Genomic DNA, 24,339 nt, shown 5'->3' with positions numbered 1-24,339 from the left:
GTACATTGGTCAAAACTGCATATAGCAACATGTTTATTAGGATAAGTTCACACTAAAATGCTGATGAATTTTCATGAGGATTGTTTTTTTTAAAAATCTCAGATTGCTGGGGAAATGTGACGAGGTGAATTTCAGACTGGAAAAGCAAGAAACAGAGAGAAGCAAAATGGATTAATCCTTCCATTCCTAGTTGCAACCAGAGCTTGGAAAAGTTACTTTTTTCCACTACAACTCCCATCAGCCCCAGGCAGCATGGCCACTGGATTGGGCTGATGGGAGTTGTAGTTCAAAAAAGTAACTTTTCCAAGCTCTGGTTGCAACCTTCAAATCACAAAACCATTCCCCGCTCCTGTCTTTCCATTTTTGTGAAGTTATGCAAAGCACTGTTTGCATTCCTGATTTTTGTTCCAGGCTACCACCTCCCCCCCCATCCCACTTTAACACGGAAGGCATTGCGGAACCCCCGCATACAGTCAAATCTGGATCTTAGAGTCTTTGTTACCAGAAAACAGCCCGGCTTTCCTTTTCTATTCTGCTTCCTAAGCGAACAGGTGAGTTTCCCATTTGCTCCACGACAAGGTGAAAGCCACGCCCATTAGCAACCTGAGTTGATAGCAACCCCCCTCCTGCACAGGCAAGAGCTCTTGGCTAACACTGTTGTCTTTTAGAGACATACCGCCCCTCTTTGCTTTCATACTGGCCCTTTCCCCCTGCAGCTGAATCCCACCCACCCCAGCCTTCCATCACCAACCCACGGACCGCATGGACTTTGGCAACAAGACGGAGAACAGCGTCCTCAGCACTCTCCAAGAGCAAGTGCAGCGCCTCACCAATGAAAACGTAAGCGTTGTGCATGAAACGTGTCTTCTTTCCAGCTCGCTGCAGCACCTGCCCTTTCCAGCCTGGGGCCTTGTTGGACTTCACTCCCTTCATCACCATCAGGGACACCTCAGGGACACCCAATGAAGCTGAATGCTGGCAGATCCAAGACAGGCAAAAGGAAGTCCTTCTTCACACGACACATAGTTATGGAATTTGCCCCTGCAAGAGGCAATGCAAGATGGCCACCCACTGGGATGGCTTTGAAAGAGGATTTGGCAAATGCATGGAGGATAAGGCTATCAGTGGCCACTAGCAATGATGGCTAGGTTCCATCTCCACTGTTGGAGGCTGTATGAGAGACAGGCCCGGGGATCGCCACCACAAGCCTAAGGCAAGCATCCGCAATAGGCCATATCCCAGGGATGTGCAACCCTGTAGCCCTCCAGATGTCGCTGGACTCCCCATCAGCCCCAGTTAGCATAGTCAATGGTCTGGACTGATGGACGTCTGACAACCCCTTGCATGCCACAAGTACTTGCCATATGCTCACAGCGGGCCAGGGGCCACCAAGGGCATCTAAACACAGGTCCCTTCACTTCCAAGACCAGTGCTGTGTCCCATCATGGAATGATCAGATTTTATCTATTATTTATTTTTATTTAGACCATTTATATACCGCTTGTATTTAAATAAAAGTCTAAGCCGCGTGCAACATCTTGCCAGCCCTTCAGAATTACTGCCAGCTTCATGCTGCGGCAGAAGGCACCAGAAGAAAGCTCACTTCTAGTGGACCTTGGTAAGAATGGGGAAGGAATTAGATTTGGTTCGTATTTAAAGGCGATTGGACCTAAGCTGCACTTTCCAAAACAATATGCACACCAAGACATAGGCATCCTTAGAAACGTGGGCTTCTGTGAATTTTGCAGTGCAGTTTTCCAGCCAAGTAATGTCTACAAAAGTGCATCTGTTGCAGCACAGTGTGCATAAAAATGCATCTTTAGTGAAAATAAATGCATTATATTCTGGGAAATTGCTTTGCAAAAAAGTGTGATGTAGGCAAAAACTGTATACAAAGATGTATATATTAGGATAAATTAATCATGAAATGCTGATGAATTTTCATGAGTGAATATTTTTAAAAAAATTGCAACCTGATGTGAAAATATGGAGAATTGAATTTAATGTTTGAAAAACAGAGAAACCAAAATGGACCAATTCATTCATCCCTTGTCGTTGGGGCTCTGAAGATACTTTTTCCTTCATGCAGGTTCAGCTGCAAGACAGGAATGAAAGGCTCTATGGCAAACTGGGAGAGCTGCAAGAGAAAACAGGGCAAATGGCCGGCTCGAAAACCAACTTGTCATCCAGACTGGTCCGCAGCGAAGAAGAGAAACTCAAGGTAATGTGCGGGCAAGGCCCCCTGCGTAGAGACTTGCAGGTACTTGTGGTTGCATCCAACTAAGCTCTGATCAGAGCAGATCCAATGAAAAGAATGAACCTGAGTTGCTCATGTCCATTTCCAGTAGTGTAGTGGCAAATTCAGAAGTGCATGGTAATCACAGCCACATCCTTCCCTCTTTTTTGCTGCTGAGTTGAGAATGAGCTCCTTGTTAACGCCTTCCCCCACAACAACAGACATCCTTAGGAGCCAATAAGCATCAAAGGGGAGAGTGTTAGCTACTGAGAAGAGTCTTCTCAGTGGCTGACTCACCTCCTTTCACTCTGATTGGCTCCAGTAGCAGGAAAGAACAAGGAAGCATGTTAGGAGACTCTTCTCAGTGGCTAACATGCTCCCCTTTCATGCTGATTGGCTCGTAGGATGCTGGAGATATAGGGACTCTGCTAAAGGGTCTAAGACCCCCCTGAGACCCTGGACAACTACACCCCTGTCCATTCCATTAATGCCAATGGGATTACTCTGAGTAGGAGCTGCATTGGATCTACAACCCTCTGCTTTCCCCCTTCCCAGTGTTCAAAACACGTCATGAACAATACCCCAGTACTGAGTGAGATGGGCCAGTGGAATGATCCAGTATGAGACAGCTTCTGTGTTCTTACGTTCCTGCCCTCTTAGATTTCCAAAGACTTCGTTGATTTCCAGATTGAGGCTAATAAAATGAGAGAAAAGCACGAAGAGGAAAACTTTGAACTGAAGAATTTGGTAAGTCTGCCTTTGGCATGTGCCTAAGCTTGTGCCTTACAGGCTGTTTTTCCATGCTGTAATTCCCTCCAGATGCCAGGCATATCCACGGCAACACTAACCTGATTTAACCGCCACTCCTTCCTGTCCAAAGGGAATCCCAGGAGGAGTAAGGACTGCAAACATAATTTTCTTTCACCTCGCCAAACTACAGTACCCAAGATTCTTTGCAGAACTGGGGGGGACATTTGGCCTCCAGATGTTGCTGAACCAACTCCCATCATTCCTGGCCATGCACCATGCTTGCCTGGGGGGCTGATGGGAGCTGTAGTTCAGCAACATCTGGAGGGCCAAAGGTTCCCCCCCCCTCCGGCTTTGTAGGATCAGATTCAAGAGGAGGCAGAAGGGAAAGTGTTTTTTAGTCAAGGGGTGGTAAGGTCAGGAAGGTTGGGCTCCTTCGGGAGGGCAGGTGGGATATAAACTGAATGAATAAATGAATATTTAAAAACAAAACAGAGGGACAAAAAAGGGTGGGCAATTATGTTGGTAGTGGCTAGAACTGTTCTGGAGAGATTTGGAGGGCCTGACAATGGACTGTTGGTACAAAAAACATTGGGAAATCACGCTATTGGAGATACTTATGACAAAAATACGCACATCTAAAGTAAAGAAGAAAATGGATGACTTAACAGCAGAACGATGGCCATTTATTGTTGAATTTGAATTTTTAATTTATTACAGTCACAGACCACATATTGAAAGAGACATATAAAAAACAAACATACAGCATGGATGATTTAGATATTTAGGGGACAGAGCTACCAGAATTCCAAATGCCCATAAACAATTTTTTTAGAGAGCAGGGTGACAACATGTTTTCCTAATTTGCATTGAAATGAGAAGAAACTTTGCAACCTTAGTGGTGACATAAGATGACACATCACTTAGACAGATCGACACCAAATCGACGGGATTGCCCTTAGGCAAAGCAGTTAGCAAAGGGGAGATTAACTTCCTTCTATGTTCTTTATATAACTCGCAAGACAGAAGGACATGTTCTACAGACTCCACTACACCAGCTCCACAGAGGCATATCTGTTCACTAACTGGAATCTTATTAAAGCGGCCCTCCAATAGTGCCGAAGGGAGCACGTTGAATCGAGCAGGACTAAATGCTCTCCTATATTTTGGAATGGTCAATAAGGGGTACAGTAATTCCATAATTGCTAAATTTTCTATAGATTAATGGGGAGCAGAATTTATTAGCTGTGTTTCTCAAGGGCTGTAAATCTATATCTATTAATCTTTGGGCAACAGAAATCTGAGCCTTCTGAAACCCATAATTCCCCAGCACTTCAAGAGAAAAACCCAAGGTGTTTATTTTCTTCACCACTGCATGCATTTCCTTAGCAAATTATTGGGACTTTCTGTGTGAGTAACGCCGCTGTCTACTTAGAAGTAGGTATCTGTTTGGTAGCTTGTAAAGCCTGGATCGACGTCCTGAAGTGGTGGTTACACTTACATTTCCTAACACCTCCTGGTAGCTATCTTTCCCTACTCCTCTCAGATTCCTTTTGTATTCACAGCCGGAGGCAACATAAGTTGTCAAGTCCCAAAATCATACAAAACTCTATGGACAGTCTAAATGATTATTTTATAACTTTGTTTCCATATGTATCATCGTACGATATGCTTGTAAGAATGTGTACAAGAATTACAGAAAAAAGGATCCCCTTGGGAGGGAGGGAATTTGGGTGTTCATAATTTTGATATTTTTTTTTTTTTGTTAAGAATATTTGTGAAATAAAATAAATAAACAAAATAAACTAAGAAAAGGCTGGGAAAAATGGGAACATGTGTCCTTGAGCACCTGGGGGGAGGAGAAGGAAGAAGAGATTGTCTCGGTGGCATGGCTGATGTTAGGAGTTATGGATTATAACACTAGTTTGCAGAATTAAGCGCAGGCAGTAAACCCTAAGCAATAGCTACCCTTTAGCTTGGTGGACATCGCACTGTGACTCTGGTATAAGAAAAGCAATAAAAGCTAAGTTTATTGTATGACCTACACTTCAGACAGGAAGACCTGCATCTGACTATCTAGATAGCAGAGCTTGGAAAAGTTACTTTTTTGAACTACAACTCCCATCAGCCCAATCCAGTGGCCATGCTAGTTGGGGCTGATGGGAGTTGTAGTTTAAAAAAGTAACTTTTCCAAGCTCTGCTAGATAGTCTAAAACCAACTACAAAAAACACGCGAAAGCTATGCATGGAGAAAGACCATAATCTTTTAAAATCTTCCCTCTCCCCAAGCAGCGCATACATTTCCCTTGCTGGCTCTTGTTTTCCCAGATCCTGGCCCTGGAGAATCGTATTCTGCAGGTTGAGCTCCACGACGAGAAGATCACCGGAGAGCGCGATGCTTTGCGGGAGCACCTGAGTGCCCTCGAGACCAACCGCAAGGAGCTGGTGGATGAGTACCTAGTTCTGAAGAGCAATTATCTTGCACTGGGCAAAGAGCATGAACAGGAAGTATGGGCTGCTCATGATCTATGCAAGCCATCTCCAAGCTGGCGCCCTCTAGATGTCTTTGGACTACAACTGGCTGGGGATGATGGGAGTTGTAGTTCAAAATATCTGAAGGGCATCAGGTTGGGGAAGGCTGGTATAAAAGAACAGCATGAAACACGTATTGGAATTAAAGCCATTCAGCCAAAGGCCCTTGTAAATTTCCTTTACAGATTTAAATCAAACACCAGAAGGAATATAATATCAGGGTGTGACAAACTTTGTTTGGAAGGATGTTCCACAGCAAAGGGGCCACTGCTGAGAAGGCCCTGCTCGTACTTAGCTGCCCACCTTGCCAATGTCAGCCACAGAATCTGGGATCTTAGATGTTGTTAACCAGAGCTCACAGGAAGTAACATATGGAAGAAGTCAGCCTTCCCCAACCTGGTGCCCTCCACATCATTTGGACTACAGCTTCCATCATCCCTGACCATTGGCCATGGTGGCTGGGGGCGGATGGGAGCTGTAGGCCAAATCACCTGGAGGGCACCAGGCTGTCCTGTGGCATAATCATACCAATGCCTCTTGCTGCACACAGCTAGGAGAGCCAACTGATTTCCAAACGAAGGACCACTAGGCTACGAAGCATGCTGAACAGTAAATATATCTTTTGTCTATTTCCATTTCCTTGTTGGGGTCCCCACTGTTTGTTGCGCTGCGGCGATAGTGGCCACCTGTCAGAACGTCACCACACAGAGCTAACTGCCCACCAAAAGAAATGTGCTAATGAATTGCCACACCAGCAGGGGCCTGTAGATCAGGGATGGGGGGAACTGCTGTGGCCCTCCAGATGTTGTGGGGGAGGGATGGGGAAGCCATGGCCTTCTGGATATTGTGGGATTCCAACTCCCATCAGCCCCAGCCAGCATGGCCGGTGGTCAGGGATTATGGGAGTTGGGAGTCCAAGAACAGCTGCAGGGAGGCTGCAGGTTCTTCATCCCTGCTGCAGATGTATAACAAGTGGTTTTGACTTGTCAGATTTTCTGCAATAAGGGGAAATCTGGATGAAATGTGGCATTTTGACGTCAATGTCATGTGGATGCTGCAGAAAACTGAGGCGTGTGAGCAGGCACCAATTCCAAAATAAGCTCCCGCCTGGAAGAGTCCGCAGCCTGATCTAGGGATGCCAGAGCATTCCAGTAAAAATGGAATGGGAGTGGAAATTGGCAATGTCCAGTTATTCGACCCATGACTGGAACGGAAGTCAATCCAGTGAACACAACTTGTTGCTTTCAGTGCTCAAATGACAGATGACTGATTAGGCTTTCTGCCTCATTTGCACTGAAATGAATAACGCAAAGACAATGTAATGTAAAGTATTAATTAATACTGGACAGCGAGACAAATAATGTAATTTTTGGCAGAAGATGACCTGCAGCGGAACAGAAACAGTGCTGCATGTTAGAGGAGCAAGCCGAAAGCTTCTGCTCTCAGCTGCTTCCTGTGAGAATCCCACCAGGCCCTCTGCTCTAGCTCTTCCCAAGAACCAGAACTTTTGAAATCAGAAGGGGGTAACATATTACGGGATGATCCGTAGCTCCATCACTCTGTCGCCTGCTCTGCTTTGTAGGTCACTAAGAATGAAGAGTTGAGCATAGAGTTACTCAACCTGGCCAATGTGAAGAAGTCCCGAGCTCAAGCCAATCACCCTTCTGCAGAGTTGGAGCGGGTGCGAGCCTTGGTTCACCGTCTGTCCGCCCGCAAAGTGAAGGTATGCATCTTTGGGCCGTGAAGGGCCCTTCCTGAGTAGGGATGGGTGAGCAATTACATTCCATATGCGTTGCAAGCCAAATTGATCAAATTCGTGCTTTCTGAAACAATAAGAGAACCGAAACATGGCTATCCTTTGAAATTCACTCTTCTTCGAACATCTCCTGTGGCCTCTCTCCTCCAAAAGAAGCCAAAGCCTGGTAAGGCTGCCCAGAAATGTCACACTACTCTGGATGTGGGAGCATGTACATAATGTTGTTGGCCCCAGAGTATGGTCTGAAGGCACATGAGGCCACCGCCTTGCTGAAGCTAAGCAGGTCTGGGACTAGTCGGTCACCTGTACCCCTGGCTTAAGTTCCATGACAGAAAAAAGGTGGGATCTAAATGTGCGAAAGTAAAGAAAGAAAATATTGGTACCCCACCCATGTCGTTGTTCCAGAACAGCAGTCCCTTTGGCTTCTCAGCAGTAATGATTTAAATTTGAGTCTGTAGCACAGGCAAACCCTTTCCTTCTCCAAACGTAGTCTTCTCCCATTGGGGCATCTGGTTATTATTATTGTTTATTGAGAGTATTTGTACCCCGCTCTTCAGTCAAAAAGGCTTCCAGAGTGGCTTACCTGAAATCAGTCAGTACAAGACAGTCCCTGCCCACAGGCTTACAATCGAAAAAAGACGACACACAAGGGAAAAGGGGCAGAGAGGGAAGAGGGGAAAAAAGCAAACTCAGGCACCAATTCTTAAATGGTAGTTCTTAACAATGACCAGCTGGCATAGAGACAGTTCAGGGGTAGGAGGTGCCTGGTGTCTAGGCTTCCAGCAGAGCTGATGGACTGAGCTCTGCTTCTCCCAGTGAGGCAAACTAGTGGATTGACAGCTGCCAGTGATGGGTGAGGGAAAGGAGGCCAGAAAGGAGGTTGGCCACCGTACATTGGACTAGATGGGCCTCTGGCCTGATCCAGCTGTAGGGCTCTTACGCAGAAATCTAATGCCAACTGTCTTTTGCGTCTTCTTGCCTTTAGCCAGAAGAGGTGGTCGCTTCGGAACACGAACGGCGGAAACTGGAGCGAAGCGTAAGTGTCTGATGTTTGTGCAGTGCTACCAGCAAAGGGGTGGGTCAAGACATCACATTAGGGGAAACTGCTTTGCAAAAAACATGTATGTTAGGAGAAACTTGCACTGAATTGCTCATGAGGACTTTTTTTTTTTTTTTGAAAAAAAGCAAACTGATGTGGAGATCCGAACTTGTAAAATGAGAGACTGAAAGAAACCGATTTTGACAGGTTTGACCATCCCTAGTGCCTGAACGCTGGGGCAGGAGGGAACAGCACCCTCATTCTCATTCATTCATGTGGGGCACAAACTCTGGGGAAGGTCTCCTACATGTGCCCCACTTAAATGAATGATGCTGCTCAACTCCCATAACTTCCAGTTAGGCTTGCGCAGGAAACCTCCCAGTTGTTTGTACACTGCACTGCTCCTAATGGCATCCAAGGTCCACCGCTTGAGGAGGCCACATCACTTTTGGCCTGATGGTAGGGCCGGCCCTGCCTGGGTCTGGGCGAACTCACAATGAAACGTGGCATCTTCTGGTTATATGGAAGTTCAACCCTTGGCGTCTCCAAGCGGGTCTGAGAAAGATCCCTGTCTCTGAGACCCTGGAGACACTCAGTCAGTGTACTGTCAACCAGGCATAGGAAACCTCAGGCCCATGGGGCAAATGTGAGCCTCAAAGCCTCTCTGCCTGGCCTTTGTGACCCTTCCAAGGCCACCCCCCCTCTCCCCAGGCCAAGCCTCTCATGGAGCACTGCTTCGCTTCCTCCTGGAGTGTTGTTCCCTGGCTGGAACTCTGATCGTGCTTGCCTGGATGGTGGACAGAGAGGAAACTTGCCCACTGTACCAAGGTGAAATATGCATCCGCTGCTCTGCCCACTTTTCTCTCTTGCCCCACCCACCCCGGGCATGTGGCCCCCAGACATTTGCCCACAAGGGAATGTGGCCCTTTGCCTGAAAATGGTTCACCACCCCTGCTGTAAACAATACTGAGCTAGGTGGCCCGATTCGGGACAAAACAGCTTCTTGCAATCTTAGGGTGTAACTGACCACTCCTTCCGTTTTTCCTGCCCCTTCCCAGCTGTTTGGAAACCAGGATCACATCACCGCAGAGCTTGAAAAGATGAAAGAAATGTACAACTCCCAGCAACAGAAACTGGAGGAGAGAGTGTAAGAGATCAGCTGCCGGCCCAACCCCCTGAGTGGCTTGGAGGGTTGTCTTCACTACAAAACTTGTATTGGTATTCTGCTATGTCAGACTCCCACATAGGGATGGGGGAGAATTTCAATTAAGATCACTTTTAAAGGGGAATACACCCGATTTGCACTTTCCGAAATGATAGGCGAACTGAAACGCAGCCCTCGTTCGAAATTTGCACATCTCCGAACGTTGCAGTGCAGTTCTCCAGCCATGTCATGTGTACAAACATGCATGCACTCGTCTAAAGGGTGCACATAAATGCGTATGTTAGTGAAAAGAACATAATGCACTATATTAGGGGAAACTGCTTTGCAAAATTGTGTATGCAGAAAAAATGGATGCAGGAATGTATGCGTTAGGAGGAATTACTAAATGCTGACAAATTTTCATGAGGACTGTTTTAAAAAAAATTGTAAAATGGATCTGTAAATATGGAGAACTGAATTGCAGGCTGGGAAATATAGAAAATGAAATTGACAGATTTGCCTATCCCTACTGTCATGGCTCCTCCTAACAACGACCGTTAATCCAAGTTGGGTGGGAAACCTGTGGCTCTCCAATCGATCGATCAATCAATCAATCAATCAATCAATCATTTATTACGGTCAAAGACCAGCACTGTAAAATATTAAAAACTATAAAAACATATCAACATTATACAGAGAAACAAACAAACAGCTGAAACGTAAGATAATATGACTGAAACGGTGTTGAATAAATACCCCAGAGCACAAAAAGCCCCCAAAAGGTTAGCTATTATTATGATGTTTCCATCATCCCTCTCTGACAGGTAACAGCTGACGCACAAAATCTTGCCACACTAAATGTGACCTGCGGGTTCCACGTGGCCCTCCAAATGTTGGGGAAGCCGACTCCCATTAACCCTAACCAGCATAGGCGATGCACAGGGATGATGGGAGTTGTAGTTCAGCCGACATTTGGAGGGCTGCAGGTTCTCCATCCCTGCCTTAGCCCTTTGTCCACAAAGGATGCCGAGGCGAAGTAAGGCACAGAACCCTTGCCAGCATTTCCCCGGGTTAGAAGCTGCCACAATCTTTCTAAACATTCTCGGCCATGAGGGCTAGAAACTTGGGTGTTGTGGGTTGGGTTTTTTTTTACCTGCCTTTCTCAGCTGTGTGTTCTATAGATGTTTTAGACTCCAGCCCCCATCAGCCCCAGACAGCACAGCTATATGATGCTGAAGCTGATGAGAGCACAGCGGTGCTGGTTGGAGCTGATGGGAGTTGGAGTCCAAGACATCCGAAGGGCACCAGGATGGGGAAGGCTGCGGTTAGGGATGGAAAGAGCTGTCAATTTCAGTTCTCTCTCACTTTTCTGATGTTAAGTTCAGTTCTCTACATTTCTACAGCAATCTGCAATTTTTTTAAAAAAAAATAATCATGAAAATTGTCCATCATTTTAGTGTGAATTTCTCCTAATAAACACATTGTTGTAGGCGGGTTTGACTAATGTGCGCATTTTTAAAAATAATATTACATCACATCATGCCTTTTTGCATGCTATTTGAACTCATACTGTATATTCATTTTTATGCACACTTTCCCCTAATACATGCATTTCTGTAGATGTTGTTTAGTTGGCAAACTGTGTCCCAAAATTCTAATAAATGTGAATTTCGAAGGATGGCTGTGTTTCAGTTCTCATGTCATTTCGGAAAGTGTGAATTTGATAAATTCCGCTTGAAATGCAAACTGAATCCAAATTCTCACCCATCCCTAGTTGCAGCAGAGAAAGAGAGAGAGTAATTCTGGGCTGCGATGTTCTGTGTGTTTGCAGGGTGATCCTGGGGAAAGAGCTGCAGGAAGCCAAGAAAGCGATTCGGAACACGCAGCACAAGATGGCAGAACAGTCTGCGGTAAGAGAAGCTAGTGAATGTCAGAGCTGAACTACCCGGTCAGCAGGATTTATGTATAACTGCATAGCTCTTTAAATTTTGAAGCCACTTTTGAAGCTCAAGAGCCTGAAAGCCGTTTAATCCAACGCCCTAAAAATGCATAATTAAAAAAAAAATAAACATCAAGAAACAAACCACTCCAAGAGACAAAACAGGCTTCTAAGTGGTTTAAAGATACAAAAGCTAGTTCGTTTGTTTATTAAATGTATATCCTGCCCTTCCTCCCACAAGGAGCACAGACGTTAAAATATAAACACCTGTAATTTCAATACGCAATAAAACAGTCCGAGTAAAACATTAAAATGGAAGCATCCCTAAGTAAAATCTAGTATATATTTTGGACACTTTGCTTGCTGTCCATTTGGACACCTCTGAAGATATCATAAGCAAATTTTGCATGATGGTTCCTGAGACTGAGGAGCAGCTTTTCATCTGTGTTTGGATACCCTTGGGCGCCATTTTGAATCAAGATGGCAGACAGAAAGCTTAACAGCACTGATTTTTTGGTTTGCTCGCGTAACACCCGCTACGAGGCTATTAGTAACTAATGAAACAATCCCATTAATGCATCTTCAAAAGCCTGCAAGATGCCAACACAGATGAGGCCTCACATTTCAGCAACAGTTGTAGGCCACTTTCCTTGCAGGTGTTGCTCTCCTCACAAAGCCAGCTCCAAGAAGTGGAGGCGGAGAATTCCCGGCTGCAGCTCCAGCTGAAGGAGCTGAACGAGGAGTACCGCTCGCGGCTCATTCAGTACGTCACAGACCTGGCGGTAAGCGTCTCCCTCTGGGGTGGATGGGCAGCCGGCGAGTGGGAGCCTGGATCTTGTGCACCAAATCCCAGAGCCGCTGTCGGTCAGAGTAGGCACTAATGGGCTTCAATGGCCAAACAACCTGACCTGGAGCAAGACAGCTTCCCGTGTTCCAATTGCAGCCCCCACAGGGGTGTGGCAGCATTAGGGTGGTTGGAAGAGGTCAGGGGATCATGAAGAGAGGCAGTGGGCAACCTCTCCTATGCCTGGATTCTTAGCGTTCACGGGTGGCTGTAATTTATTCATTCCTCATGGCATTCTAAGTGCTCCTGCTTCCACAGTTTGGAAATAACTGGGTCAGGGATGGGTGGGTGTGTCAAGTGCGGCCGTACGGGCCTCTTTGTGTGGCCCCTGGGACTCTCTGCAGGCCATACAATCTCTGCAGCCCCAGCTCTTACGATCCCTGCTTTGCACCCACCTCAAGTGTTTGTGCCCGTTTGGAGTGTGCCCTTGAACTCAGATCATGCTACTTGCTGGCCTGGATGGAGGACAGAGCAAAGGGATGCGTGCAAGAGTGTGTCAAACTAGCCTACTGTACTGTGCAAAGTAGAATTAACATGCATTGCTCTGCCCAGTTGTGCCTCTGGCCATGCCCACCCCTGTCATGAGGACCCCGGAAGGGTATCCAAAAGGGACTCTGGCCCTTGGGCGGAAAAACAGTTTTCCCACCCTTGAACTGGGCTAATGTATGAAACTGGCGCTGTGTGTGTGCATCTTTCAAGGAATACGTGGATGGCAAGTCAACCGTTGCTGCAAAAGGCACCAGCAAAATGCCGTCCGAGCCAGCTCACATGACGCGCTTTGTGGACGGCATGCTGAAGGACATCCGGGCTTCCCACAAGTCTCGGGAAGAGCAGCTGGCCAGAGCCACTCGCAGTTTCAAGAAGCGCATGCAGAACTTGATCAAGAGGCACGAGAGCCTGCTGATTGTGTACAGGTAGGGGCAGAGGCCTTCTCGGAAGACAGCAATCCCCCTAGCGCCGGTGGTTCAACCCTACAGTGGCCAGAGCTGCGACTCAACCCTTTTTGAAAGTCACACCTTCCTAAAAGCCTCTTCAGTGTGGTGCAGTGGCTAGAGTGTTTGACTAGGACCTGGGCGACCAGGGTTCAAATCCTCATTCAGCCAATGAAGCACACTGGGTGACCTTGGGCCAGTCGCTGCCTCTCAGCTTAACCTACCTCACAGGGTTGTTGTGGGGATTAACTTAGGAGGAGGAGAACCATGTATGCCACTTTGGGCTCCTTGGAGGAAAAGTGGGATATAAATGCAATAATAAATAAATAAATAAAAGCAGTTAAATCTCAACACTCTTGCAGACAGAGGCGGCGGTAGAGAAAATGTCTTATGTTACCTTGAAGGCTTAAACACGGTTTATTATAGGCCAGAGTCTGTTTCATCAGATGCTTGAAGTTGTCACTGAAGCAATGAGGTCTGCTGGGGTGGGTGGGATAGAAGGCTGGCAGTACTTATGGGGCAGGACTATCGCCCAGCAGTAGAGCCCGTTTTGCAGGCAGAAGGTCCCAGGTTCAATCCCCGGCGTCTCCAGGTAGGGTTGGGAACGACTCCCCATGTGAAGCACCGCTGCTAAGCTTTGTCCCTCCAGTTGCTGAACTACAGTTCCCATCAGCCCAGCAACACGGCCAACAGCCGGGGATGATGGGAGTCGTGGTTCTGGAGGGCCAGAAGTTCCTCATTCACGCCTTAGATCAGCCTTTCCCAACCAGTGTGCCTCCAGATGTTGTTGGACCACAACTCCCATCAGCCTCAGCCAGCATTGCCAATGGTCAGGAAAGATGGGAGTTGTGGTCCAACAACATCTGGGGGCACACTGGTTGGGAAACGCTGCGATGGATGCATCCCATTGGCACCTGGATGCATTAATGGTGCAGGCTGTTGCTATGAACGCACCTCGTTGCCAAGCCACGTTAAGGGCTGATCAGTAACCCTTCTGGTTGGTGACAGGATGCAGCGTGAACAGATTCGGGCACTAGGCAGCCACGACGTGGATCCTGGCCCTCCGGAACACCATTTCACCATCACAGATGCCGAGCTATTGACCAGCACCTCTCAGGAACTGAACCGGCTGCGGGAAGATAAAGCCAGCCTAGAGGCCCAGCTGCAGGAACTGCAGATGAAGGTGATTTTGTTACCTGGGCGGTGGGCCCTCCTGCGCAGGATGGTGCGGGGTCAAATGTGGCCCTCCAAGCCTCTCTCTCCAGCCCTTGGGCCCCAAGCCGCATCCTCTTTTCCCAGGCCACCCTCCCATGGGCTCTGCTTTGCACCCCACCTGCTTTGCCTGGCTGGATTGTGTCCGTGAACTCGGATAAAGCCTCTTGCTTGTCTGGGTGGAGGAGACAGAGGTGTGTGAGTGCGTGTAGAAACTAAGCGCTGTGCAACGGTACAATTTTTATCCATTGTGCTGCCTGTATGGCCCTGGGGAGACTGCCCAGAAGGGAATGTGAGCCTTGGGCTGAAAAAGGCTCTGCGGCCCTGAAGATTTGATCAAATCTATCATTTCCTGTCCTCGCCTCTTTCCCTTACAGGTAAAGCTAAGCCAAAATGCGGGCTCAGGGATATCGCCGCCGCAGTGAGTATTGTCACTTCTTGCAAGTCAGGGCTGGGAAATCAGTGACTCTCCAGATGTTGTTGGACTGTGCCATCCTTGACCGTTGGCCGTGCCCCCTGGGGCTGATAGGAACATCAGAAGGGCCTGGCTGCTGGATCAGGCCAATGGCTCATCTGGTGCAACATCCTGTTCTCATAGTGGCCAACCAGATGCCCTTATGCGAAGCCCGCCAGCAGGATCTGAGGGCAACTAATTCTCCCTCCTTGTGATTCCCAGCAGCTGGCAGGAGGAACAGCATAGCCATCATGGCTAGTAGCCCCTGATAGCCTTTCTCCATGAATTTGCCTAATCCTCTTGTAAAGCCATCCAAATTGGTGGCCATCACTGACTCCTGTGGGAGCAAATTCCATAGTATCACTCTGTGCTGCGTGAAGAAGTCCTTTCTTTCGCCTGCCCAGGATCTTCCAACATGCAGTTTCGTGGGATGCCGGCAAATTCTAGTGTTAACGAAAAACATTTCTAATGCCCACTTCCTTCTGTTCATGTCACCCGATGAAGTCAAACAACATCTGGAGGGCCACAAGTTTCCTACACTGGTTGAAGGTGATTGTACCCAAGTTGAATGAAGCAAGCTGTATCTCTCACTGGGTGTCTAGATCAGAGCTTGGAAAAGTTACTTTTTTGAACTACAACTCCCATCAGCCCAATCCAGTGGCCACGCTGGCTGGGGTTGATGGGAGTTGTAGTTCAAAAAAGTAACTTTTCCAAGCTCTGGCTAGATATAAAGCAGGACAGAACTCGTGCCCCCAGCATAGCACCTTTAGAACTTTATAGAAGAGGAAATTTCCACATGTGCCGCCTTGATTTCATGACATACACCCGGACATTCCTGCCCCCTTTTTTTCTTTGCATCTGGTTATTCTAGAGCAGCCATTTCCAACCTGGTGCCCTCCAGCTCTTGCTGGACTCCAGCTCGCATCAGCCTGCATGGCCAACAGTCAGAGATGATAGGAGTTAATAGTACATTCACATTAGGAGGGCTTCAGGTTTGCTGACGGCTGCCCTAGGGCAGGGTTCAGCAACTGGAGACCCTGAGGCTAAATCTGGGGTGCAGCTGGGCCTCCCAGGGGCCAACCTTAGACTCCGCTCTGCCTGCCTTGTACCACCTCACGTTGCAAGTGAGGGCTGTGGGAATGCTCCACCACCCCTTTACAAAATTAAATAAATCCTTGCCAATAGAAAGCTAGGGACGTGGGGGAGAAAGGCTAGAGCTCTTCTCCCTGACGTCTAGTTTTCTGTCTGTGGGGAATTTATTAATTTTATATAAAAGAGCATTCCATCAGGTGAGTCCCCCCCAAAAAAACCTCCTGCAGTCTGAAGTGGTGAAGCCGAAGACAGAGGTTTACATCCCGAGAATGAGGTCCAGATCAGACCCAGTGCCAGCGTATAGCATCTGTAGGTCTGTGCCAGGGCCCTCACAGGGTTCTCCGCTGGGATGTTGTTGCCATGCCTGCTGCTGGTGATGGCAGCTGGTAAAAACTGATGGTGGCCTGACAGGAGCGTGAACCAAAGCAAACTCATGACTCCTGTGTATATCAGGCAAAATGGTGTGCAAGCATGTGCACAGTAGGAAAAGTTTGCACTAAAACGTTGATGCATTTTCATAAGAACTTTGTTTAAAAAATCGCAAACCAATGTGGAGGACTGACTTGAGATTTGAAAAATGAGAAACCAAAATTGACAGATTCAGCCATCCCTAGCTGAAATACTGGGGTGGGTGTTTTCTTTTTTCCTGAGTCTGTAACAGCTAACATGACCTCTAGAGGGAGCTCTTGCAGCCCCAAACAAACTTTGGTAGATGCTAGCCAAGCATTCCTCAGTTCATACCATCCTTTCTATACAACCAGAATGCCCCAGACATTAAATGTGACCTATATTTTGCTTATGCAGTCCCCGGACAGGCTAGAAAGAACTTTCCCACGGCTTGCCTGCAGACTTCCTCACAATTAGATCACCTATCCTCCTGATTTAAGCCACCACAGTGAAATAAGTGAATTTACCCAGAAACAAACATACAAAAAAGTTTACATAAATGCAAGAGTTGACATTCCAGAGCTTCTGTCCTTCAGTTTCTCACCAGCCGGAGCCCATTGTTTTAGAGAATGCTTTGCTTGTGCGGTATTTTTATTTATTTATTTAAATAAATATTTTATTTATTACTTGTTTATTAAATTATATCCTGCCCTTCCTCCCAATAGGAGCCCAGGACGGCAGTAACTGGGCCTGCTAACGTGACTTTGTGTTTGCTCATTTGACCATCTTTGTGGGGGAAGATACTTCTACTGGGGTACAGGGCTGTAGTCATCCGGGGTTGCGGAAAGCCATAGACCCTTTACTTTTTTGGGAGCAAGATCCTAGCCAGGTCCCTATGTACAAGCCAATCGGCACGAAAGGGGAGCGTGTTAGCCACTGAGAAGAGTCCTTGTCCTTTTGTGCTGATTGGAGCCAATCAAAGTGAAAGGAGGTGAGTCAGGCATTGAGAAGACTCTTCTCAGTAGCAAACATGCAGCCTCTCTTGGTATGCCAATTGTCTCCTACGGACGTCTGTTGTAGTGGAGTGTGGACTTGCGAGATGACAGGGAAAGCAAGGGAGATGAGGAAATGTGGAAGAGGGGGCATGGCTTTGTGGAGGCATGCCATGGCTATCATGAAGGGACCCTGCACTTCTGAATTTGCCACTATGCTACTGCTGGGTTAGCCATGCTGTCAGGGGCTGACGGGAGCTGGAGTCCAGCAACATCTGGAGGACACCTTGTTGGCTACTTCTGAGGGTCTGAGCAGGAAGCAGAGTGGCCTTCGCCAACCTGGTGCCCTCCAGACATTTGGGTTATTACTCCCATCATCTTGATGCAGATGAGTCCAGTGTTCAGCCACATCCTTCCCGATTTATTTGGAGGGACACTCTCATGTAAAAATCATTTGTGCCATTTCTTAATTTTACACCATGCTGCTGTCTGCCTTGTTGGTTAGGGCTGATGGGAGTTGTATTCCAAGATATTCGCAGCCCGCCAGGGTGGCAACAGGTGGTGTAGTCAAGTGCAGAACTTGCTATCCCGGCTCTTCTCAATTCACTTTCCCTCTTCCTTGTTTTTAGTATGCTGGAAGAGGCCGGCTGGGCCGAGCTCAGGAAACAGCTGCGGGAGTTCACTCATGCCACGCAGGTAAAACTCTCTGAGAAAACGGCAAGCATGATGGTGTCAATGCTCCCTTTGGGAGGAAGGGTGCTGCAGGGCATACATTTAATAAATAATAATAGCATAATAATATTATTTATTTATTTATATTTATTTATTAGACTTTTATACCGCCCGACTAGCAATAGCTCTCTGGGCGGTGAACATAGAAATACAATAAAATACGCAGTAATACAACAAAGACATATAAAAATAAAACAATCTAAAATCAATTACAACAGATTTAAAATTAAGTTAGCTTAAATTAAAATTAAAATGAAAATGCCTCGGAAAAGAGGAAGGTTTTAACTTGGCGCCGAAAGGATAACAATGTCGGCGCCAAGCGCACCTCCTCGGGGAGACTGTTCCAGAGTTCGGGGGCCACCACTGAGAAGGCCCTAGATCTTGTCATCACCCTCCGGGCCTCTCTATGAGTCGGAACCTGGAGGAGGGCCTTCGTAGTAGACCGTAGTGTACGGGCCGGTTCGTATTGGGAGAGGCATTCCGACAGGTATCTTGGTCCCGCGCCATATAAGGCTTTATAGGTTAATACCAACACTTTGAATCTGGCCCGGAAGCATATTGGTAGCCAGTGCAGGCGAGCCAGAACAGGTGTTATGTGCTCGGACCGCTTGGTCCTTGTTAACAATCTGGCCGCCGCATTTTGCACTAGCTGTAGCTTCCGAACTGTCTTCAAAGGCAGCCCTACGTAGAGCGCGTTGCAGTAATCCAAATGCGAGGTTACCAGAGCATGTACCACTGATGTAAGGTCCTCCTTACTCAAATAGGGACGTAGCTGGGCTACCAACCGAAGTTGGTAGAACACATTCCGTGCCACCGAGGCTACTTGAGCCTCAAGTGAAAGGGAAGAGTCTAAGAAGACTCCCAGACTACGAACCTGCTCCTTTAGGGGGAGTGTAACCCCATCCAGGACAGGGTATATATCCACCATCCGATCAGAGAAACCATCCACCAACAGCATCTCAGTCTTGTCAGGATTGAGCCTCAGTTTGTTAGCTCTCATCCAGTCCATTGTCGCGGCCAGGCAACGGTTCAGCACATCGACAGCCTCACCTGAAGAGGATGAAAAGGAGAAGTAGAGCTGCGTGTCATCAGCATACTGATGACAACGCACTCCAAAACTCCTGATGACCACACCCAACGGCTTCATATAGATGTTGAAAAGCATGGGAGACAAAACCGACCCCTGCGGGACCCCACATTGGAGAGCCCACGGTGTCGAACAATGTTCCCCAAGCACTACCTTCTGGAGACGGCCCGCCAAGTAGGAGCGGAACCACTGCCAAGCAGTACCTCCAACTCCCAACTCCGCGAGCCTCTCCAGAAGGATACCATGGTCGATGGTATCAAAAGCCGCTGAGAGATCAAGGAGAATCAACAGAGTTACACTCCCTCTGTCCCTCTCCCGACATAGGTCATCAAACAGGGCGACCAAGGCCATCTCAGTGCCAAAACCGGGCCTAAAACCCGATTGAAATGGATCTAGATAATCGGTTTAATCCAATAGCGCCTGGAGCTGGCCAGCAACCACTCGTTCCAAGATCTTGCCCAGGAATGGAACATTCGCTACCAGTCTGTAGCTGTTGAAATTTTCTGGGTCCAAGGAAGGTTTTTTCAGAAGTGGTCTCACCACTGCCTCTTTCAGACAGCCAGGGACCACTCCCTCTCGTAAAGAGGCGTTAATCACTTCCTTGGCCCAGCCAACTGTTCCATCCCTGCTAGTTTTGATTAGCCAGGAGGGGCAAGGATCCAGTACTGAAGTGGTTGCACGTACCTGTCCAAGCACCTTGTCCACATCCTCGAGCTGAACCAACTGGAACTCATCCAATAAAACATGACAAGACTGTGCTCCGGACACCTCATTAGGATCAGCCGCTATAAACTGGGAGTCTAAGTCCCGGCGGATGCATGAGATCTTACGCTGGAAGTGCTCAGCAAACTCATTACAGCGGGCCACCGATGATTCTACCGTGTCCTGAAGGCCAGAATGGAGTAGCCCTCGGACAACTCTAAAAAGCTCCGCTGGGCGGCAAAGAGATGACTTAATAGTGGCAGCAAAATGTTGTTTTTTCACCGCCCTCACCGCTCCTACATATAGCTTGGTAAAAGCACTAACCAGCGCATGATTGCATCAGTCGGGAGTTCGTCTCCATCTCCACTCAAGCCGCCTCCTGTCTTGTTTCATCGCTCTCAGCTCTGGTGTGTACCAAGGAGCTGTATGAGCTCTACATAGGAGAGGGCGCGCAGGAGCGATCATGTCAACAGCCCGAGTCATCTCCGCATTCCACAGATCAGCCAGGGCTTCAACAGGAGCACCAGTCCTATCAGCCGGAAAATCCCCCACAGCCCTTTGAAAACCTTCAGGATTCATTAGTCTCCGGGGGCGGACCAATTTAATAGGTCCCCCACCCTTGCAGAGGGGAAAGGCTACTGTAAGTCTAAACTTCAACAAGCAGTGATCTGTCCATGACAAAGGGAAAGATGTAAGATTCCCCACATCCAGATCACTATCCCCATGTCCAGTAGCAAAGATAAGGTCTAGAGTATGCCCCGACATACGTGTTGGACCACAAACATATTGAGACAGCCCCATGGTTGTCATGGAAGCCATGAAGTCCTGAGCTGCCCCAGACAAAGTAGCCTCGGCATGGATGTTGACATCCCCCAGTACTAATAGTCTGGGGGATCTCAGCAATACCTCCGAGACCACTTCCGTCAGCTCAGTTAGGGAAGCCATTGGGCAGCAAGGTGGGCGGTACACCAAAAGGATTCCCAGCCTGTCCCTCTGGCCCAGCACAAGGTGCAAACACTCCAGGCCAGTAACTGCATGGACATGGTGCTTGGTGAGTGAGATGGAACTCTTATAGACCACAGCAACCCCACCTCCCTAATAATGTTAGTGGGTTGTGTGTTCATTTTCCAGGTGTGCCTTATTTAAAAAAAGATAATAATCTGGCATTGCATTTTAAATGCAATTCAAGTTGCTGTTGTTATGTGCCTTCCAGTCGATTGTTACTTATGGCGACCCTATGAATCAGTGACCTCCAATCTGTCATTTTGGATACTCTGTTCATAGGGTTTTCATGGTAAGAGATATTCAGAGGTGGTTTACCATTGCCTTCCTCTGAGATGCAATTCAAGTTAAGCATGCAAAAAAGCTGAAGTGTGGATTTCAGTTCACTTCTGCTCTTTCCCCCCTGGCTTTTCATGTAACTGACATATCCTGTCAATTACGAAAAGCACACATTTTCAAATAAATTTTAAAATACACGGATTATGCTCACATCAAGGCCAGGTGGCCATTCCTGAATCTAGACTGGAAGGGATGTTCTCTGGCTCAGGTCCTTGGGATCAGTGGCTGATATGAAGCTTGTGGGAGTGTGGGGTACAGCTCTATTAATTTGCCCAAAGCAGAAGGTGACACACCATGCCTCAGTGTTAGAACATCTCATTTGCATCAGGAGGCCACCACGTTGGCTGCCCGCTTTATAAAACGGAGTGGTTTTGCTGCAGTGCTTGTCCAATAATAATTATTGATCCTGCTGAATGCCAAAACAGGCTTCTAAGCAGTTTACACGTTTCAAAACCAGCATCACAAGCATTAAGAAAATAGGAAGAGACTGCTGGATTGGGCCTGTGGTGTATCTAGTCCAGCTTCCTGTTCTCACAGTGGCCAACCAGATGCCCCAATGAGAAGCAGTGAAATAGAATGTTGGGGATTCCTGCATTGAGCAGGGGGTTGGACTCAATGGCCTCATAGGCCCCTTCCAACTCTATGATTCTATAAAATGTAAATGTACTGCCTTCAAGTCGATTCCGACTTATGGCGACTCTATGAATAGGGTTTTCATGGTAAGAGGTATTCAGAGGTGGTTTTACCATTGCCTTCCTCTGAGGCTGAGAGGCAGGGACTGGCCCAAGATCACCCAGTGAGCTTCGTGGCTATGTGGGGATTCGAACCCTGGTCTCCCAGGTCATAGTCCAACACCTTAACCACTACACCACACTGGCTCTCTACGATTCTATAAACATCCATAATTAAAATACACAGTGAAACAATCCCGTTAAAACAGTAAAATACAAACCTGCAGAATTAAAGCATGCGGTAAAACAATCCAATTAAAACGTCATAATTAAAAACAGGAGAGTCGGGGAGGGAGTGTCAGGGTATGTCTGTGTAAACAGGTTTCAGTGTTCAAAAGCCAGCAGAATGTCAATACAGATGGGGGGGGCCCTTCCGTATGTCAAACAGGGAGTGGTGTTAATTTGCACAGTATGCTTGTTTTTAATCGTATGAGCAGCCCTGAAGACCTCTGGGTGGAAAAGCGGGCTATAAAATAAAATAAAAACCAGCCAGTCAACCCCATCCTCTTTTTCTCCTTCCTTCCTTCCTTCCTTCCTCTCTGCTTGCCTGCTCACCACCTCAGGAGGCCCTGGAAAAGGAGAGGAGCCAGCTTCTGACGCGGGCGACGGTGGCGGAAGAGCAGGTAGCCGAACTGCAGGAGTACTTGGATAAGCACCTGGTGAGGTGAGGTGAGGCCGAAGGCCCTTTTTCGCCCGGGTGAGGCTTTGTGGCTGAAATCCTCCCCTTGCGCTTCCCGGTCGCTTCATGTCGAAGGATAAAACGTTTCTGACATTTGAATAGAGCAGGGAGGGGAAACCTTTTTCATCTGGGGGGCCTTTTTCCCTGTGAGGCAATATTCGGGGGGGGGGTAGACCTGACAGTGGTAGGCAGGGCCCAAAGCAAAAGTGGGAGGAGCAATTAATGCTAATTTTGTCTTTGTACAGTACTCTCATTTCTACACACACACCCTCTCTCTGTCCTCCATCCTGGCAACAGAACCCAAGGACACATTTCAGCCAGGCAAAAACACTCAAAGAGGGTGCAAAGCACTTCTGGTTAGGGTTGTAGCCTGGAGAGAGTTCTGAGGGTCAGAGAGACGGGCCTTGAGGGCTGCATCTGGCTCATGGGCCTGTTGGGAGTAAAGCAGCAACAAGGAACCTGAACCAGTGTGTGTGTGTTGGAAACAGGCAGAAAGGCAATCTAGTCTTCCCTTTGCTGATTCCTCCTCTAAAGTGTTTGTGGTTTTTTTTGCAGGATTTGCTCCTCCCCTTCCTTCCTTTTTGTCCTATCTTTGTTCTCAGTTAATAACGGCACCCTGAGTGCAGGCCGCATGGCTGTTTCAGCATGCATGACTTTACCTCTTTGTAGTACCTTACGTACCTTTATTCTTTCAACTGCCAGTCGTAACAGACCAGTTGTTTCTGCACTCCGCTGTAATGTATTACCTACCAAAAACACAAATGGGGCCTCAGGTTCCTCATCTCTTGTACAGAGCTTTCAAGAGGCCAAAGCAGGCCGCACGCATGGCGTAGTCATGATCTGTACAGCAATCCGGTAAGGCAGCCGTTACCAACCTGGGTATTGTAGTCCAAACCAAACTGGAGGGCATCAGCTCAGCAAAGGTCTGATGTTAAGGCATCACCCCAGCCGGACAGGAGGGAACCCTTGAAGGGTTCTAGGATGAGCAGACGAAACAGTAAGGAGCATCTCTTCAGCAGTTCCTCTGAAGGTTTGAGTTTCCCAAACTGAGGAACCCAACCAGGCACAAGAGTTATACAGAGCTAGCCAGTCCCTTATTAGTTTTGCTGGGCCCCTGATCCAGCTGGGCTGAAAGGAGCAGTACCGTCTCTCGCCAACACGTGGGTGGTGCTGTGGTGCAATGAGGGGTCAGGCTGAGGGCTGCACCATTGGCACAGGGGGTTAAGTTGGGCTGTAAACGCTGCAGCTCAGAAATCTTTCTGGCCTTGGGAACCAGGTGACTTTGGTCAGCCAATGCCGTTCCACTGCCCCCTATGTACAGGCTGCAGAGCTTGGAAAAGTTACTTTTTTAAACTACAACTCCCATCAGCCCCAGCCAGCATGGCCACTGGATTGGGCTGATGGGAGTTGTAGTTCAAAAAAGTAACTTTTCCAAGCTCTGCCAGCACTCTCCACTGTACTCTCTCAGTCCCTCACTCATGAGAGAAGACATAAGTAAGCTTAACCTTCAAGCTGGTCCTGGCTCCAGCCTCAGTTTAAGCATCTGCATGCTCCAGAGCAACTGGGTTAACGCTGCCTTCGCTGTGTTTTTGTGCTGCAGGTACAAGCAGGAGATCTTGAGGTTGAGGAAACTGCTGGGAACAGACAGCCCCCGAGCACTGAGCGCTGGAGCTTCTGACGCCCCGGCAACTTTGAAACCCAGGAGGAATTTCAGCAATGAAATGTAGTCTCTGCCTCGCAAGCTATGGCAGGAGAAGGCTT

The 24,339-nt window shown here is 47.8% G+C and overlaps 1 protein-coding gene across 1 annotated transcript; it reads left to right on the top strand.

Annotated features, from left to right (window-relative positions):
* The first annotated feature begins 762 nt into the window (after positions 1–762).
* Positions 763–24,305, top strand: CCDC78 (coiled-coil domain containing 78). Its single transcript, XM_061600088.1, has 15 exons — positions 763–840; positions 2,090–2,221; positions 2,897–2,983; positions 5,312–5,491; positions 7,098–7,238; positions 8,257–8,307; positions 9,369–9,457; positions 11,286–11,364; positions 12,050–12,175; positions 12,937–13,151; positions 14,178–14,352; positions 14,759–14,802; positions 17,936–18,002; positions 22,463–22,563; positions 24,179–24,305. The coding sequence occupies exons 1-15, from the start codon at positions 763–765 to the stop codon at positions 24,303–24,305; spliced, it is 1,692 nt and encodes a 563-aa protein (XP_061456072.1).
* Positions 24,306–24,339: the final 34 nt, after the last annotated feature.

Source organism: Rhineura floridana, chromosome 17 (genome assembly GCF_030035675.1).
Source record: "Rhineura floridana isolate rRhiFlo1 chromosome 17, rRhiFlo1.hap2, whole genome shotgun sequence".
Classification (NCBI taxonomy): Eukaryota; Metazoa; Chordata; class Lepidosauria; order Squamata; family Rhineuridae; genus Rhineura; species Rhineura floridana.
Note: the sequence above shows the minus strand (reverse complement) of the source record. Positions and strands in the feature narration are given on the sequence as shown.